Source organism: Colletotrichum lupini, chromosome 2 (genome assembly GCF_023278565.1).
Source record: "Colletotrichum lupini chromosome 2, complete sequence".
Classification (NCBI taxonomy): domain Eukaryota; kingdom Fungi; phylum Ascomycota; class Sordariomycetes; order Glomerellales; family Glomerellaceae; genus Colletotrichum; species Colletotrichum lupini.
Window position 1 is genome coordinate 7,793,301 of NC_064675.1, and position 13,951 is coordinate 7,807,251.

Consider the following 13,951-nt stretch of genomic DNA (forward strand, 5'->3'; position numbering starts at 1 on the left):
CATTGCAGAATTGATAGCATAATGAATCCCGATAAGATGATGATTACCCCTCAGTGACATGACCGACTGAGCCGCTACTAGGTTTGACTGTTTAAGAGGAATCCGCTCGCAGCGTGGCAGCAACCCTTTTCCTTTATTCTGCCTTTCCCCGAACCCCGCACGAGTCTTTATCAACCGATTCGAGATCATTCCACCTTTGAGAGTATCACCCCTCCCTGGTGAAGAATTGCACAGAAATCCAATCTCAACTCACAATGGGCAAGAAGCGTGTTCTCGTTAGTTATGGCGTCGACGTTGACGCGGTCGCCGGATGGCTAGGATCCTATGGAGGAGAAGATTCGTCCAACGATATCAGCAGAGGTAAGTAGGTATTGGGAGCTAAGGTAGTTGGGTATGCGTGGCCTACTTGAGCTTACGATTGAACTTTCCAGGTTATTTTGCTGGAACGATAGGTGTCCAACGGGTGCTCAAATTCCTCGCCAAGTACGACATCAAGGCTACATGGTTCATCCCAGGACACAGCCTCGAGACCTTTCCCAAGGACATGGCCGCTGTGCGAGACGCCGGCCACGAAATCGGGCTACATGGCTATTCGCACGAGAATCCGACAGATATGACCATCGATCAACAAAGAGAAATCCTTGATAAGACATATCGCATGCTCACAGACTTCGCGGGCAAGCCTCCGAGGGGTAGCGTCGCTCCATGGTGGGAAACAAGCAAGGAGGGGGCTCAGCTTTTGCTCGACTATGGTATCGAATACGACCACAGTATGAGCCACCACGATTGTCAGCCGTATTATCTACGAACTGGCGATGAATGGACCAAGATTGACTACAAAAAGAAACCTAGCGAGTGGATGAAGCCTCTTGTAAGGGGACAAGAAACAGGGCTCGTGGAGATCCCGGCCAATTGGTACCTTGACGATTTGCCGCCAATGATGTTCATCAAAGATGCGCCAAACAGCCACGGATTCGTCAACGCCAGGGATGTGGAGGATATCTGGCGAGATCATTTTGACTATTTCTACCGCGAGTACGACGAGTTCATCTTTCCACTGACAGTCCACCCGGACGTATCTGGTCGTCCTCACGCATTGCTCATGCACGAGAGGCTCATTAAACACATGAAGAAGCACGAAGGGGTGGAATTCGTCACTATGGAGCAGATTTGCGACGAATTCAAGGCAAAGACGGCACCGGCACAGGGAGCTGTGATGCCTGCAGAGCCTGGCGCCATGCTGAAGAAAGAAGCCGTAGGAGCATAGATACTGAGTTTACTCTTGTAATGAAAATTGATATCCGAATTCTCGACTCCACAAAACATTCATGCCTATCTATTCCACCTTGCTTCCCTCCATATTCCCATATTTGTTTAGCACATCACCTCCACTTCAAAGAGCCTGCGTAAGGGAATGAGAAACTTATGAGGTAAACTGCTCTTATGACTCCACGATTCATCTTTCCGGCGGCGCTAGCCATAAATGTTCAAATATACTTAGCCAGGAGTTTCAGGCGGACATCTCTACTGACTTGGCTCTGTATCCTACTGCAAGACGCTTGGAGTAAGTCCTCGTCGATGAAGTCCATTGACATACATGCCTCCAAGGCTCGTCAACTTACCCCGCGCTTATCACTCATGATGCTCTAGTCAAATCAGTCAATGTGGACCTATGGCTTTGGGGTATATCTATTTCCAAGCCCGGAGCTTTCTAGACTCCAACTTCGGCACATGGGCTCGACAACTGCCCCAAGTTGTCACTAATACCCCAACCTTATCGCAGGAACCTTGTTTTGACCCACTGGCACTCCACAAACGCACATCCAACCCCTGAACGCGCTTTTGACTTTGGGTGTCGCCATGGGTCGGCGACCCACGATCTTGGAGCGGCATCTGGAGCTCGTCGCGGGGTTGGACAGTCTTTCCTTTCGACAGCTATCTTGCGTCGGAACATCTGTGCCGCTAGGAGATAAGCCACGCCAGGCTCTCATGTTCATCTCACTCGTCACAGTCGATATTACCAGATGCTCCAACTTCAACTAACAGGGACGATCTTATATTGAGGTAATGTCCGCGGCTCATCCGTCATACGATACGCCACGGACTCTGTAGAAGCGACCACTCAGCTGGAATCGGAATCAGCATCAATAATCGAAACCGCCGTCAAAATGTCTCAGACCAATTCTGAAAAGAGCGATGCCATAACACCGGCGCCGGCCCGGAGCAGCGGTAGCATCGACGCGGGAAAGCTCGAGAATGCTGAAGATGCTTTTGAAGTCTTCAAGCGCGGCGAAGGGACGGTCGACTTCCGTACTGTGGGATGGATACACGCCTCAGTAATCTTCTTGAAGGGTAAGAAAGCCTTAGCCACTTATCCGCCTGGCAAGCAGAGGTGTAGCTAACAAATCCAAGTTATTTTCGCAACCGGTGTTCTCACAATTCCTTCAGCCATGTTCGTGTTGGGTGCGCTGCCCGGTGCCATCAATGTTCTTGGTTGGCAGTTTCTCAACACGTATTGCGCCATTATCCAGGGTAATTTCCGCAACGCCCATGCTGGGTGTCATTCTATCGCGGATATGGCCAACGTCGTTGGTGGTGTTTGGCTGAAGGAAGTTGTCGGAGTCCTCTTCCTCGTCACATATGCAATCGTCGGCGCATCGGGCATTTTTGGCACCTCAGTTGCCTTCAATGCACTCTCGAACCACGCCATCTGTACCAACTATTTCATGTTGGTGGCCACTGCCTGTGTCTTTATTCTCGCAAGTGCTCGAAAATTCGAAAAGATTGCATGGTTGACATGGGCTGGCTTCTTGTCAGTGTATATCGCCGTTTTCATCGTGGTGTAAGTTCACTTCCTCCCAACCCAGATCATATTTCTTTATTAGTGTATCGGTCCTGCCATCTGCGCTCCAAAGCCTTCGAAAATTCCACTAACATTTGTTACAGTGTTGCCGTCACGCAAGTCGACAGGCCTGCCGCTGCCCCAAAGACAGGTGATTTCGACCTAGGTTACCATGTCATCGGAAACCCCAATTTCGTGACCGCAATCACGAGTGTTGCAACTATCTTCTGCTCTGGTGCAGGAACATCGGCGTTCCTTCCCGTCATCTCGGAAATGAAGAAACCCAAGGATTACAATAAAGCTGTGTACCTTTGCATGGGTATTGTCACAGCGTCCTACTTGACCTTCTCACTTGTTGTCTATCGTTGGTGCGGCCAGTGGGTTGCCTCTCCTTCACTAGGTAGTGCTGGAGAGACCGTCAAGAAAGTCTCGTACGGTATTGGCTTGATCGGCCTGATGGTCAGCGCGTGTCTGTACATCCATGTCGCAGCCAAGTACTTGTTTGTCAGAATCCTTCGAGATTCTGTTCATTTACAGAAGAACTCGGTCATTCACTGGTCTGTTTGGCTTGCGTGCACCCTCGGAATGTCCGTGGTCTCATTCCTCTTGGCATCTGGAATCCCCATCTTCAACTATCTGCTGGCGCTAGCAGGAAGTTTAACTTTCGCACCTCTGGCACTCGGTCTTCCTGGTTACTTATGGATCTTCGACCACCCGCATTACAGACAGGGCAGCTGGTGGCAAGCCATGGTGTACTGGCTGAACTGGCTTATGATTCTGCTGGCCGTTTTCCTGACTATCGGCGGCACTTATGGTGTCGTTCAAAACATCATTGATGCCTATGCCGACGGCCTGATTGGGGGTGCCTTCTCGTGTGTAGACAACAGTGGCTCTTCATGAACGGTCGGTGGAACTGGAAACGGCCATAAGTATTTGATAGAGATGGGAGGGATTGTTCTTGTTCTTAAGGATGTTTGTTAGCCCCAAGAGAATTGTAATACTGTTCGTTGTAATCTGGCGTTAAAGTGATGGTCCATTTTGATTCACTTCAACGAGGCTAGCATCGACCTACCAGCCTAGGCAGACATCGCAAACGGAATAGCGCAGCAGATTTGGGTTATGTGAATGGTACAGAAAACCCTTCTGGACGACAGTATAACTCAAAATGCAACGCAAACGTCATAGAATAATTACTGAATACAAAATGATATAATATTTACAGCATGACCGCCATTCCTTGGGCACTTTTACCAACGCCGAGTTGTCTAAGTGCAAAATGCTGGACTTGTTTCTTCGCGGCGGTGTCAACCACAGTGATTGCAGACTGTGTTGTTCCGTTGCCTGGACTCAGCGCATACACAAAGTGGCCAGCCGCCCTCAGGTCAGTCAAACCTGGATCACCATTGGCGCTGAGATCGATGATACTTTGGATGCTTGCATCGCTCAGCGACATTTCGATCAACCTGTTAGTCCCAACATCAGTGACGAATGCGCTGCCAGTGGCCAAAGAAACTGCGACCCAACATGTTGCTTTCTGTCCGCCGACAACGCTCATCCCCTTTACAGAAGCAACGTTCGTCTTCGAGTCAATGGACAAAATCGCCCCACCAAAAGAAGCATCAGTGACAAAGAGATTGTTGCTCCAGGGGATCGTCGACGAACCAAACAAAACTGCAGTACCGTTCGGCGACGATTGCACTCCATCATGTTCAACAGAGCCCTGGCTGTTAACCTTGTACGCACCAAGAAATCCTGTCTTATTTTGAGACGGATCACCCTTGACTGTAGTGAATAGGATGTCCTGGTTGTTGGAAAAGAAAACTTGAGATATGGTGTTGGTAGGTCCGACGGGAGGGGTAGTCTGGCTAAGTTCAACGGGCCGAAGAGTATCCATGGATCTCAGTCCATCTGTGGAAAACTCAGCGCAAGAGACTCCAGACTGTTTCCCGGAACAGCCGACGCAGACAACATTGTGTTTCATTGACGCTGCTATCGTATTGGGGAATTGGCAAGGAACCGCAACTGGGCGGCCCATCATGGTGAGCTTGGTGGGGTTCGACGGGTCGATTGCGAACATTGTGACCGTGTTCGAGCCAGCATTGACGGCGAACAAGCTCTGTAAGACTGACATTAGCAAAAGCTAACAATCAAGAATGTGAATCGGGGTTATTACATTGCCTGCAATAGTAAGTGCCGACTGAGATGCTAAAGCATCAGGAGCAGCTGGCTCGTTTGCTGTGCCATCAAGAAAATTCGAACCGGATCCACCGGTTGAGAATGTTGCTCCCTTTGAAAGCATGCCATTGCTGGATATTGGAATGGCAATCACAGAGTTGGTCTGATCGTTGGTGATAGTGTAGATAGCTTTTCCGGGCCGAGATTCAGCTTTACAGGCCATCGTTCTTCCCGAAACAGTCGATATAGATGAAGCGAAGCAAAAGAAGAGAATCATGTGCTGACGCATGTTGGGAATGGGGTAAATAGTTAATTGTAATTGATGGTTGAGGCGAGGAATAGTAGGTTGTGGGTGTTGATAATCACCAAAACATGAGCAAAGAGTAGTTTATCTGTAGAAATGGACGAGCTGAGTAGAGTCTTGATTGTTTCGACAAAAGAGTAAGGAAATAGAAGAAATATATAATGCGAGGGTTCCAAGGGCGAACAAGTACTTGGGTATCCTATTGAGTCGCTGCCGCTTCCAATGCTTCCAATGTTCGCGCATTTCGCGAGGGCAAAATGATGCGGTAATCCCCATTTCCTATTTGGGAAGATTCGATGACAGTATCTTTTATTGTGTGCATCCAAACATCGATTGACATCTTGAAACCCGCATCACGAAAGCGCTTCAAGGAACAAATACCCGGGGGAAGGCCTGACAGCCATGCCTTTCACCATGGTCCCTTCAACTTTACGTCGCTCTCCCAGTGTACTTGCTTCAGTCATTGTCAGTAGATTCCACACCACTGAAAGGGAGCCACAAGATCAAACGGTTGATTCCACATCGCCTGCGTCCACTAAACAAGGTTATCAAGACGCTACAGCCTCCATGAAGCGCTCCTTTTCGTCTGACATGCGGTGAGATCTAACCAGAAGAGGCAATTTTGATATTCTCATCGCGCCAAATGAAACAAGTGGGCCATTTGATCGTCAGCCGAACATCCGAGACCACCCCAGGATCTGAAACTGCCATCTGAAGTGAGGAATTATGGTGAGCAGTCGTAGCTGACAGTCAGTCAATAACAATGCACTTTAAGAGTGTCGGGAAATTGCAATCATTGCTGCACAACAACAATCTCAACCACGAAGAACAAGAACTCCAATCTGGATTGTACGACACAGCTTCACCTATCCGTCGATCTTTTGAAACAATCCCAGGCTCCGTGTTGTCCATTTGCATCAGTATGAGCAGCAAGATATTCCGTATCTTCAATCCTGGAGGTTCGTCCATGGAATTGAGCCAGCACAGGAACGCGCACGCGTGTCGTGCAGCTTTCTGTGTGTGACTGCATCGTTGTCCGAAAGCTGAATGCGTCGCAGAGGCCAAGAAAGACCCCGTGGAGAAGCGGCGAGCACAAATTCGAAGTGCACAACGGTATGAGAATGCATCTGTATCAGCGCTGAGGCGATTTTGTAATTCTGTATTTAGGTCGTACCGTGACCGCAAGGACAAGTACACCAAGTCGCTCGAACAAGAGGTCGAAAGAGCCCGAAACAGAGAGGCTGAACTTATGATCCGATGCGAGCAGATGTACGCTGCTCTCGAGTCGTTAACAGAGATGCTTTCTCGCCATGGTATCGGTATTCCTGCCGCTTTCGGGGACAACTTAACCAGCAAAAATGACGGTGGGATTCACAACTTATCTCATTCTAGAATGGGCGAATTCTTGGCCGGATTGAGAGCCACCGAACTTTTGAAAACTTCGGAAAAAGAATCAGAAGACGGTCGAACGGTTGACAAAAACCCACTCCAGGCGGAACTCAACACGACGGCTGATATTGTTGCCAATGACCTCCAAACGGCAACAGACGCTCTGTCGAGTCACCAATACACCGAAAAGCAAGGAACAGAGCTTCCGTGGTTGAAGACTAACAGAGCGGTTAATATGTATGATTTTGACGACAACCGAATGTGCGAGGTTGACTTGATCGCAGCAGGTATGGAGTTTGTTCTAAGGTGAGAGCACAGCCATGCCACAATGCGTCGATCTTAAGTCGACAATCTCGTCTTAGTAAGTTGCATATTCGCTGACTCCATTTAAGGCTTGAAAGTCCTTGCCTTGAACATATTCATGGTGACCTCAAGAAGCCTGATGACTCAACGGGTCACGTTTTGACAGTGTCGGCGAGAACTATCTCTTTATATGCAGACCAATCCCGATCGAACGAGAAAGGTCATGTTGGTATTCCGTCGTACCAAGACGCACCCCGAGATATCTTGGAACGGATCCTAGCTCTCTCTCCGCACGTTTGCTTCGACGGGGAGATGACGCCAGCCCAAGCGTGGGAGTATATACGGAGCCAACCTCACTTTGGCGGCATCGAGCTGCGAAGATTATGGGCGCTTGCTGACAGATTGATGGAGGGCATTAAATGTCATGGGTAAGCCAAGCTATGGACGAACGGGCGATGTTCCGGCTGACAATCAAATCAGTTTTGGTGCTGTGATTGAGACTCAGGGTTTTCAGGCATTGGTATACGATGCTCTGCTGCTCGGGACGCAGTTCTTATAGGAGTTGTCCTTAGTCCAACAATCAATAGCCAGCTTTAGAATCTGACAACATGGTAGCCGGAGATTCAAGGATTGGTTTGAAAGGCATCAGGCTACGAGAGCATCAAGATAAGAAGGGGTTTCTTCGTAAGAAGTGGTTAGGTTCGTGAGTATCTAATGGTTTAATGATGAAACTTCTAGATCATCATTCGCGTCTGATTGGAGAAAATCCCAGGTTGCCAAATCGCGAAAAAGGCTGGGCATGCCGTAATCGAAGAAATCATAAAAGGCCCTGTCAAAATGAGAGTAAGATAGCCCATCAACGAACCAAGTGGCAGCCCGGTGACCCGATTGACCATCATCATCTGTGGATTCATCTGGTGGCAGAAAGGCCTCACTGGGCTGCACCAAGCTCGAAACAGGTAACACTGAGCTTCCAGTCACATCTTGGGTTGGTCCATGTCGTTGAAGGTTATTCAAGTTGCTGATTGGGTTCCTAGTGACGTTTGCGTGTTGATGTGTGTCGTCGCAAGTGCACGGGGCGCCCTCTGTGGTTCGAATGGGAGGTGCACTGGGCCTGGTAAATTGTTGCAGACGCCTCACTAACCTAGCAACTCCCTTTGCACTGGTCCAAAGTCGACTGAGGATGACGAGGTTATCGTAACATGCTCCAAGATCTTTGTACGCTTCTTCTGGTGCTCGCTCGCCATCCCTAAGAGCGCGATAGACCACCGTGGTAGACATTGACATAGCATAAGGTACAAGAGGAAGAGGCGGTAGATTGGCAGGCTCTTCCAGACAGACGATGCGCAGTACACTATCAGCAGAAGATAGTCGTCGCTGATACTGGACGCTCTCCGGCCCGCTATAGCGACAGGAGAGCATCGCGGCGACGTGGTACCAAATTTGTAAGTACACTAAGAGACTAGAATCAGAGAAAGTCACAACGCTTTACTTCAAGCTCCAGAGTTACTTACATCTGTGGGATCTCTGGAACCCATCCATGCAGACATTAGTGGTCAGCTCAGAGAATGTCGGAAATGCATCAAAGTCGTCGTCCGTTGCTGTTGAGCTAGCTTTGTAAATCCTAGTTGCCGTTTTCATCAAATCTCCGAGAGAGAGAGATATGGCCATTAGCTGGGACCGGTAGTGATCCTTTCGGGGAGCAATGCGTTCAACTCCAATGTCTGTATCATCAATCATGAACGGAGCAGCGCCCATGACGGGCTTGTTCAGCCGATCAAAATTTCGTAGTGTCCACCACAAAAAATCGCAACGCTCCTGGCCGGAATTAACGGGAACCTTTACGTGCAGTGAGATTGCCCACGCTTCGGATATAGCCTGGGAAAGATACCCTGAGGAGCGGTCTAGTCCACTCAGGCCGTCGTTGTGTAGGTGCATCAAGGCTAAAATTTGAACTTTGGTGATCCGGTCGGGCTCGAGATCTGCCTTGATAGAGACATCAAGACTTTTGAGTAATATAGAAGCAAAATGTCTCTGATCCAGGATAGCGCCATCCTCACAGATTCTCAGAAATGGGGCTGCCTGTCTGAATTTACAGGCAATGAGGGAGACTGCTCTGAGGAGAAATATGGATGCCTGCCCGTTACTGTAGTCCCGAAATATTGCAGCCCCATCTAGTACTGGAATGAGGTCATCTAAGAGCATGTTGTAAATTGGCAGAAGGATGTCAGTCGTCGACTTTGGCAATTCGAGGTAAGCACCCTCTTCCTCAAGATATCTTCGTTGATTGTCTGAAATTTCAGGCCGCCTGGAATTGAGACGGTGACGATCGTACCAATTGCGCTGGCGAAGAGATCTTTCCTCTAGAGAAATACCTTCTTCAGATGTATTCAAGTCTTTCTCTTTGCGACGTGAATGCACTTGGCAAGTGCCAGCCTTGTCCGCAAGTCTTGCCCCTGTAGAATCCATAGAAAGATCTGTCAAGACGGATTCTGGGTTGTACAGACTGACACGGCTCGGACTAGGACTCGAGTCTCGAGTATTCGATGCCTGGTCAACCGGGTCTGTGATTGACCTTTCGCCGCGTCTGGCGGCGTATGGTCTTTCGGTGACACCGACATGATAGCACCGTTTCTTTCGTGCACGGCAGCCTTGACAGGGTGAATGGCTTGGGTTAGTTGGGAGTGATTTTGCCGAGAGGACATGGACACAGGAGGAATTATATAGACTTATCTTGGGAAGAGCGTTTAGCGTTCTGGCTCGCAGAGGCCTGCCAAACAATTTCCATGTCGGTACTTGTTACCGATCCGCAGTCGGCTGCTGACAGAAGAGTTGCACAAGTCCAGTTGCACAAGTGATGGGATACCTCTATTCCGAAAGGTCGGGTGATGTTGCGGAGAAGAGTTAAAGCCCGGCAAAGTCTGGTCGACGTCCCCAGCTGGAATCAGCCCTAAAGACAGCTCGTCTCCACATGGTGGTAATCTTAGCCAATCAGCCAAGTGTTGAAATTGCGATACCCACATGTGTTGGAGTTGAGAAAACGTGGGGAAATGCCCCCTCAAATCGAGCACAGATTCTCGTCTGCGTCAGGGACTCCGAGCTGGTTAATTGGTTTGATCGCAACATCAAAGACAAGCCACCAGCGCTAAACACCAGACTTGGACGTTAGAATCAAGCTGCAGTACGCTCATTTACCTGTCGTCCGTTTAAAACTCACTTGCTCCCAAGTTAGCCTGCCAGCGTCATGGATTGTTGAGATGCCAAACTCCCACGGAACAAATAGCAAAAGCTTCACTTGAATGTCGTCTCATCAGTAAAGGTGCCGGTGTTAGTAAGGCAAGATCAGTCTCTTTTGCAATGAACTGGAAAAGAGTCATTGATAAGTTGGTCTCGCACGTATTGAGCCAAGGAGGTTCGAGAAATATCTCCCTGCAGAACTAATGGTACCACTAACTAAGCTCCCAAGACAGTGGACATAGATCCAGGACTCTTTTAGACACCGACGCCCACAGCATAGTCTGGCCACAAGCTCTCGCAGCTTGAACCTAAGGCTGGTTTTGGAGGAGATGGTGGCCTATGACAGGAGCGGATGCGTAAGTCGCTCGCATCTAACCCCTTTCAGCATATTGGTCGCTGAAAAAAGTTGAAAATTGGCTGACCATATTTCTTACCGACTCTTTAGGGGAAGCGGGGACGACACCAAGGGTGTCCTGGTATGCTGCCCTACAGGCTCAACAAGCCAGAAGTGCACCTCGCGGGGCATCCCCCAAAGTACCTACCGAGACACCTAGTCATTCAAGGCTATTAGAGACAAAGAGCTGCACGAACAGCTCCATCAAATCGACTGATTACTACACGACTTCCGCGTCTAGAATTGGCAGCTCGAGTTTTTCTTCCCTCATAGGACGCTTCATAGGCGGACTACGACCAGTGTCAGCCTTGGGTATATGTATGTGATCTATATCTCCAGGATCCGAGTTTATTGTGGTAAAACAAAGGGTTTACAAAATATTTTGGGCGGGATGAGTTTATCCACAAGTGGTAAGGGCGCGCCTCTACTGGCCTACTTTAGAAGGCATAGTTACATACTGGAATGACGGATGGGCCGATAGACGCCTGCTACGGAAAAAGAATTCGCCTATCTGTGGAGTCTCAAGAGTGCCCCGTGGGGAGGGTGATCGTTCCATGTCTTGCTTCCCACCTTGGTCCGACAACTGACAAATTACAACCTTCGATCTGATGCATTGAGAAAGCGGCAGTTGAAATAGCCCAAAGCATTCAATGTGGCAATGACCGAGGTGGCTCCTTGAATGCATAAAGACGTATGTACCGTCTCCCGTTCAAGCATGCATCATGGACCCAACTTTCGCACTCATGCGGACTACACCCAACGCCCTGCAACGCCGGCCATATCGTTCAAAGAGGATCGGCCGTGCATGCTTTGCCGTGCGCGTAAGACTTCATGCCGCCGCGCGGGAAAAGATACATCTTGCATAACGTGCCGCAAACGAGGCGAACGCTGCAGCTTTCTCGATGATCCCACTCACGAGTCGGCTCTCACTCATGAGTCGGCAACCGCCTCTCTGTCCGGGGGTAGTCCCAATGATTGCGACGGGTTGGATGACCTCGGACAAACTGGAGTCGGCTTCGACACTTCAACAATCCTGCCAGGAGATCTAGCCAGCGACATTGTTCAGGGCTCCCTTGGAGACCATACGAATGACCATTACAGCCAGCACCCCGCGGACGAGGACGCGATGTATGGGGGCTTCACCGATGAAAGGATCTGGGGCAGCCCTCCGCCAGATGAAACACAATTCGCGAGCACTGCTATTGGCGCTGGTCTGATGCAGTTTGATGGAATCCCGCTTGCGAATTCTCAAGTCCTTCATCAGCATGATTTCGAGACACCCGAGCGAGCAGCTCCACTGCCAACATTTGAAGCCTCGTCAAATGGCGCGAATTCCGCGCACGAGATCGGGATTAGATTCTCGACAGAACCACACGATGGCTGTGCACAGTCGTCTAATCTGAACGATGCTGCTTTTACCATCGACCAAAGACCTGAGTTCCAGAGCGCGTACTTTGGTCTCTCGGGAGAGTCGGACCCTTATCTTCTCCGGCATTACTTGTATAACGACGCAGACGAATTTCCGTTTCTTCGAGTGATATATCGAAGGACGCAGAGCGGGACCCCCTTCCATCGCGACCATTCTTCGGTCACAGAACATCCCAGATCAGATGAAAACAATGTTCCGGTCCAATTCCTTCTAACTTCAAATGACTTGAGTGATGAGCTTAGACGCCTCGGTCCTACCAATCATTTATATAATTATGAGTCAGTGAGAAAGGAACTGAACGACTTGGTGAGTGAAGATGTCGGACGGAGACTTGTTCTATTGTAAGCCTGCCCCGTTTCCACCAAGCATCATGACCCTAACTGTCCAGGTTCGTACAATATGTTTACCCAGCATTTCCAGTTATTTCTCGGTCACAAATAGTGACCGCCTTTGATGGACATTTCAAGTCTGCGTCCCCGGGACATGCTCCACTGCCAACTTATCTGCTGGCCGCTATATACGCTTCTGCGCTCCCTTTCACTGCATACGATGACATACTATGCGTCTCCAGTGTCTACAAGAAACCTTCCGCCCAAAGACTATGGCAAATTGTCTATGACGGGATTCAGACTACGCTACATACCCCGAAACTATCTACCATCTCAAGCGCATTACTGTATCTTCATAAACCCCGAGTAGGAGTGCAGCATGTATCCGCGGACACGTCTTTCGCCTGGTCTATGATCGCCTCTGTCGTTGGCTTAGCCACGAGCCTAGCGCTGCACCTGGACTGCAGTTCATGGTCAATACCGCCGTGGGAAAAGCGGCTTCGACGCCGCTTGTGGTGGATGACATTCTCCGAGGCGACGTGGAGAAGTCTCTTGTTGGGAAGGCCTGCTATAATCGCACCAGATCAGTGGAATGTGTCGGAGCTCACTTCACTGGATTTTGAGGTTGGGGAAATGCTTCTTGGGCTTGGCGATGATACGAAAGCAAACGATTTCGCGGAAAAGCTGCGACTTGCAACACATGAGTCCGATGAGGGTATGATATCCCAGCGACTCGCAACTTTGACCATTATTGCCGACAATATATACCGTTGTCTTTAGTAAGTCCTCTGATGCCCGTTGTTTGTTGCTTACATGCGCTGAGAGAAATCGCACAGCACGATACGGGCTACTGAGAAGCTCGCCGATGACCTTGCTGGCTCCATCAGGGCTATCAAACCTCTTCGTGAAGAGCTCAAGCTGTGGTATGCTAGTCTTCCTATCTATTTAAAGACACCAAAGATAGATCCCGAGAGGGTGGCTCCCGCCGCACCAAGCTCGGCAGCCTGCCTCAAATTCGCGTATCTGACTCTCGAAATTCTACTTTACCGAGCTTTGCTTCGGCCACTGGGCAAAATCGACCTGGAAGTTGTCTCGAATGCAGTTTCACAGACAGATGATCTTTGTAGTAGCTCGGATGCCAACATGACTGGACCGGAACTGGGCGAGAGTCTGCGAAACGAGATAGAGCTGATTATATGTGCTGCCGAAAACTGTGCGAGGATTATCAGCACATTCACCGTCGAGCTGATGTCTTGGGATTTTGCCGGTTTCTGGTATGCTTGTAAGTAACGCCTCATGTTCGTGCCAGGAAGTACGCAGTTACAAGCACATGTCTAATTAGTGGGCTAACCTAGGGTCTCGCATTGGTTGGGCGATAACCTCAAGCTTTCTTGCCTTACTCTTTGTCCAATCACCAAGCGTGCAGCACGCAAAAACGTGCAAGATTCTGATCGACAAGTGGCGGCAAATATTGCGACACCAGTCTCAAAGCTTCGAGGACATGAGCCTTGGGATTCTACGGTTGGATGCGATGTACTGGTCAAACATG

General features: G+C 49.5%; 6 protein-coding genes across 6 annotated transcripts; 4 read left to right on the forward strand and 2 right to left on the reverse strand.

Moving 5' to 3' along the window:
* Positions 1-254: 254 nt before the first annotated feature.
* Positions 255-1,267, forward strand: CLUP02_04692 (polysaccharide deacetylase; the record flags this gene model as incomplete). Its single annotated transcript, XM_049283703.1, has 2 exons — positions 255-360; positions 432-1,267. 2 exons carry the CDS (start codon positions 255-257, stop codon positions 1,265-1,267), a joined length of 942 nt encoding a protein of 313 aa, XP_049140846.1.
* A 901-nt stretch (positions 1,268-2,168) lies between these two features.
* CLUP02_04693 (transmembrane amino acid transporter) lies at positions 2,169-3,742 on the forward strand (the record flags this gene model as incomplete). Its single annotated transcript, XM_049283704.1, has 3 exons — positions 2,169-2,352; positions 2,413-2,842; positions 2,947-3,742. 3 exons carry the CDS (start codon positions 2,169-2,171, stop codon positions 3,740-3,742), a joined length of 1,410 nt encoding a protein of 469 aa, XP_049140847.1.
* Positions 3,743-4,058: 316 nt separating this feature from the next.
* On the reverse strand, positions 4,059-5,306 carry CLUP02_04694 (uncharacterized protein; the record flags this gene model as incomplete). Its single annotated transcript, XM_049283705.1, has 2 exons — positions 4,059-4,958; positions 5,016-5,306. 2 exons carry the CDS (start codon positions 5,304-5,306, stop codon positions 4,059-4,061), a joined length of 1,191 nt encoding a protein of 396 aa, XP_049140848.1.
* A 937-nt stretch (positions 5,307-6,243) lies between these two features.
* Positions 6,244-7,572, forward strand: CLUP02_04695 (uncharacterized protein; the record flags this gene model as incomplete). The annotated part of the gene is made up of 5 exons (XM_049283706.1): positions 6,244-6,280; positions 6,380-6,434; positions 6,489-7,016; positions 7,103-7,441; positions 7,494-7,572. 5 exons carry the CDS (start codon positions 6,244-6,246, stop codon positions 7,570-7,572), a joined length of 1,038 nt encoding a protein of 345 aa, XP_049140849.1.
* Positions 7,573-7,724: 152 nt separating this feature from the next.
* Positions 7,725-9,718, reverse strand: CLUP02_04696 (uncharacterized protein; the record flags this gene model as incomplete). The annotated part of the gene is made up of 3 exons (XM_049283707.1): positions 7,725-8,467; positions 8,528-9,534; positions 9,573-9,718. 3 exons carry the CDS (start codon positions 9,716-9,718, stop codon positions 7,725-7,727), a joined length of 1,896 nt encoding a protein of 631 aa, XP_049140850.1.
* Positions 9,719-11,359: 1,641 nt separating this feature from the next.
* On the forward strand, positions 11,360-13,752 carry CLUP02_04697 (fungal specific transcription factor domain-containing protein; the record flags this gene model as incomplete). Its single annotated transcript, XM_049283708.1, has 4 exons — positions 11,360-12,144; positions 12,462-13,181; positions 13,239-13,684; positions 13,745-13,752. 4 exons carry the CDS (start codon positions 11,360-11,362, stop codon positions 13,750-13,752), a joined length of 1,959 nt encoding a protein of 652 aa, XP_049140851.1.
* Between the last annotated feature and the right edge of the window lie 199 nt (positions 13,753-13,951).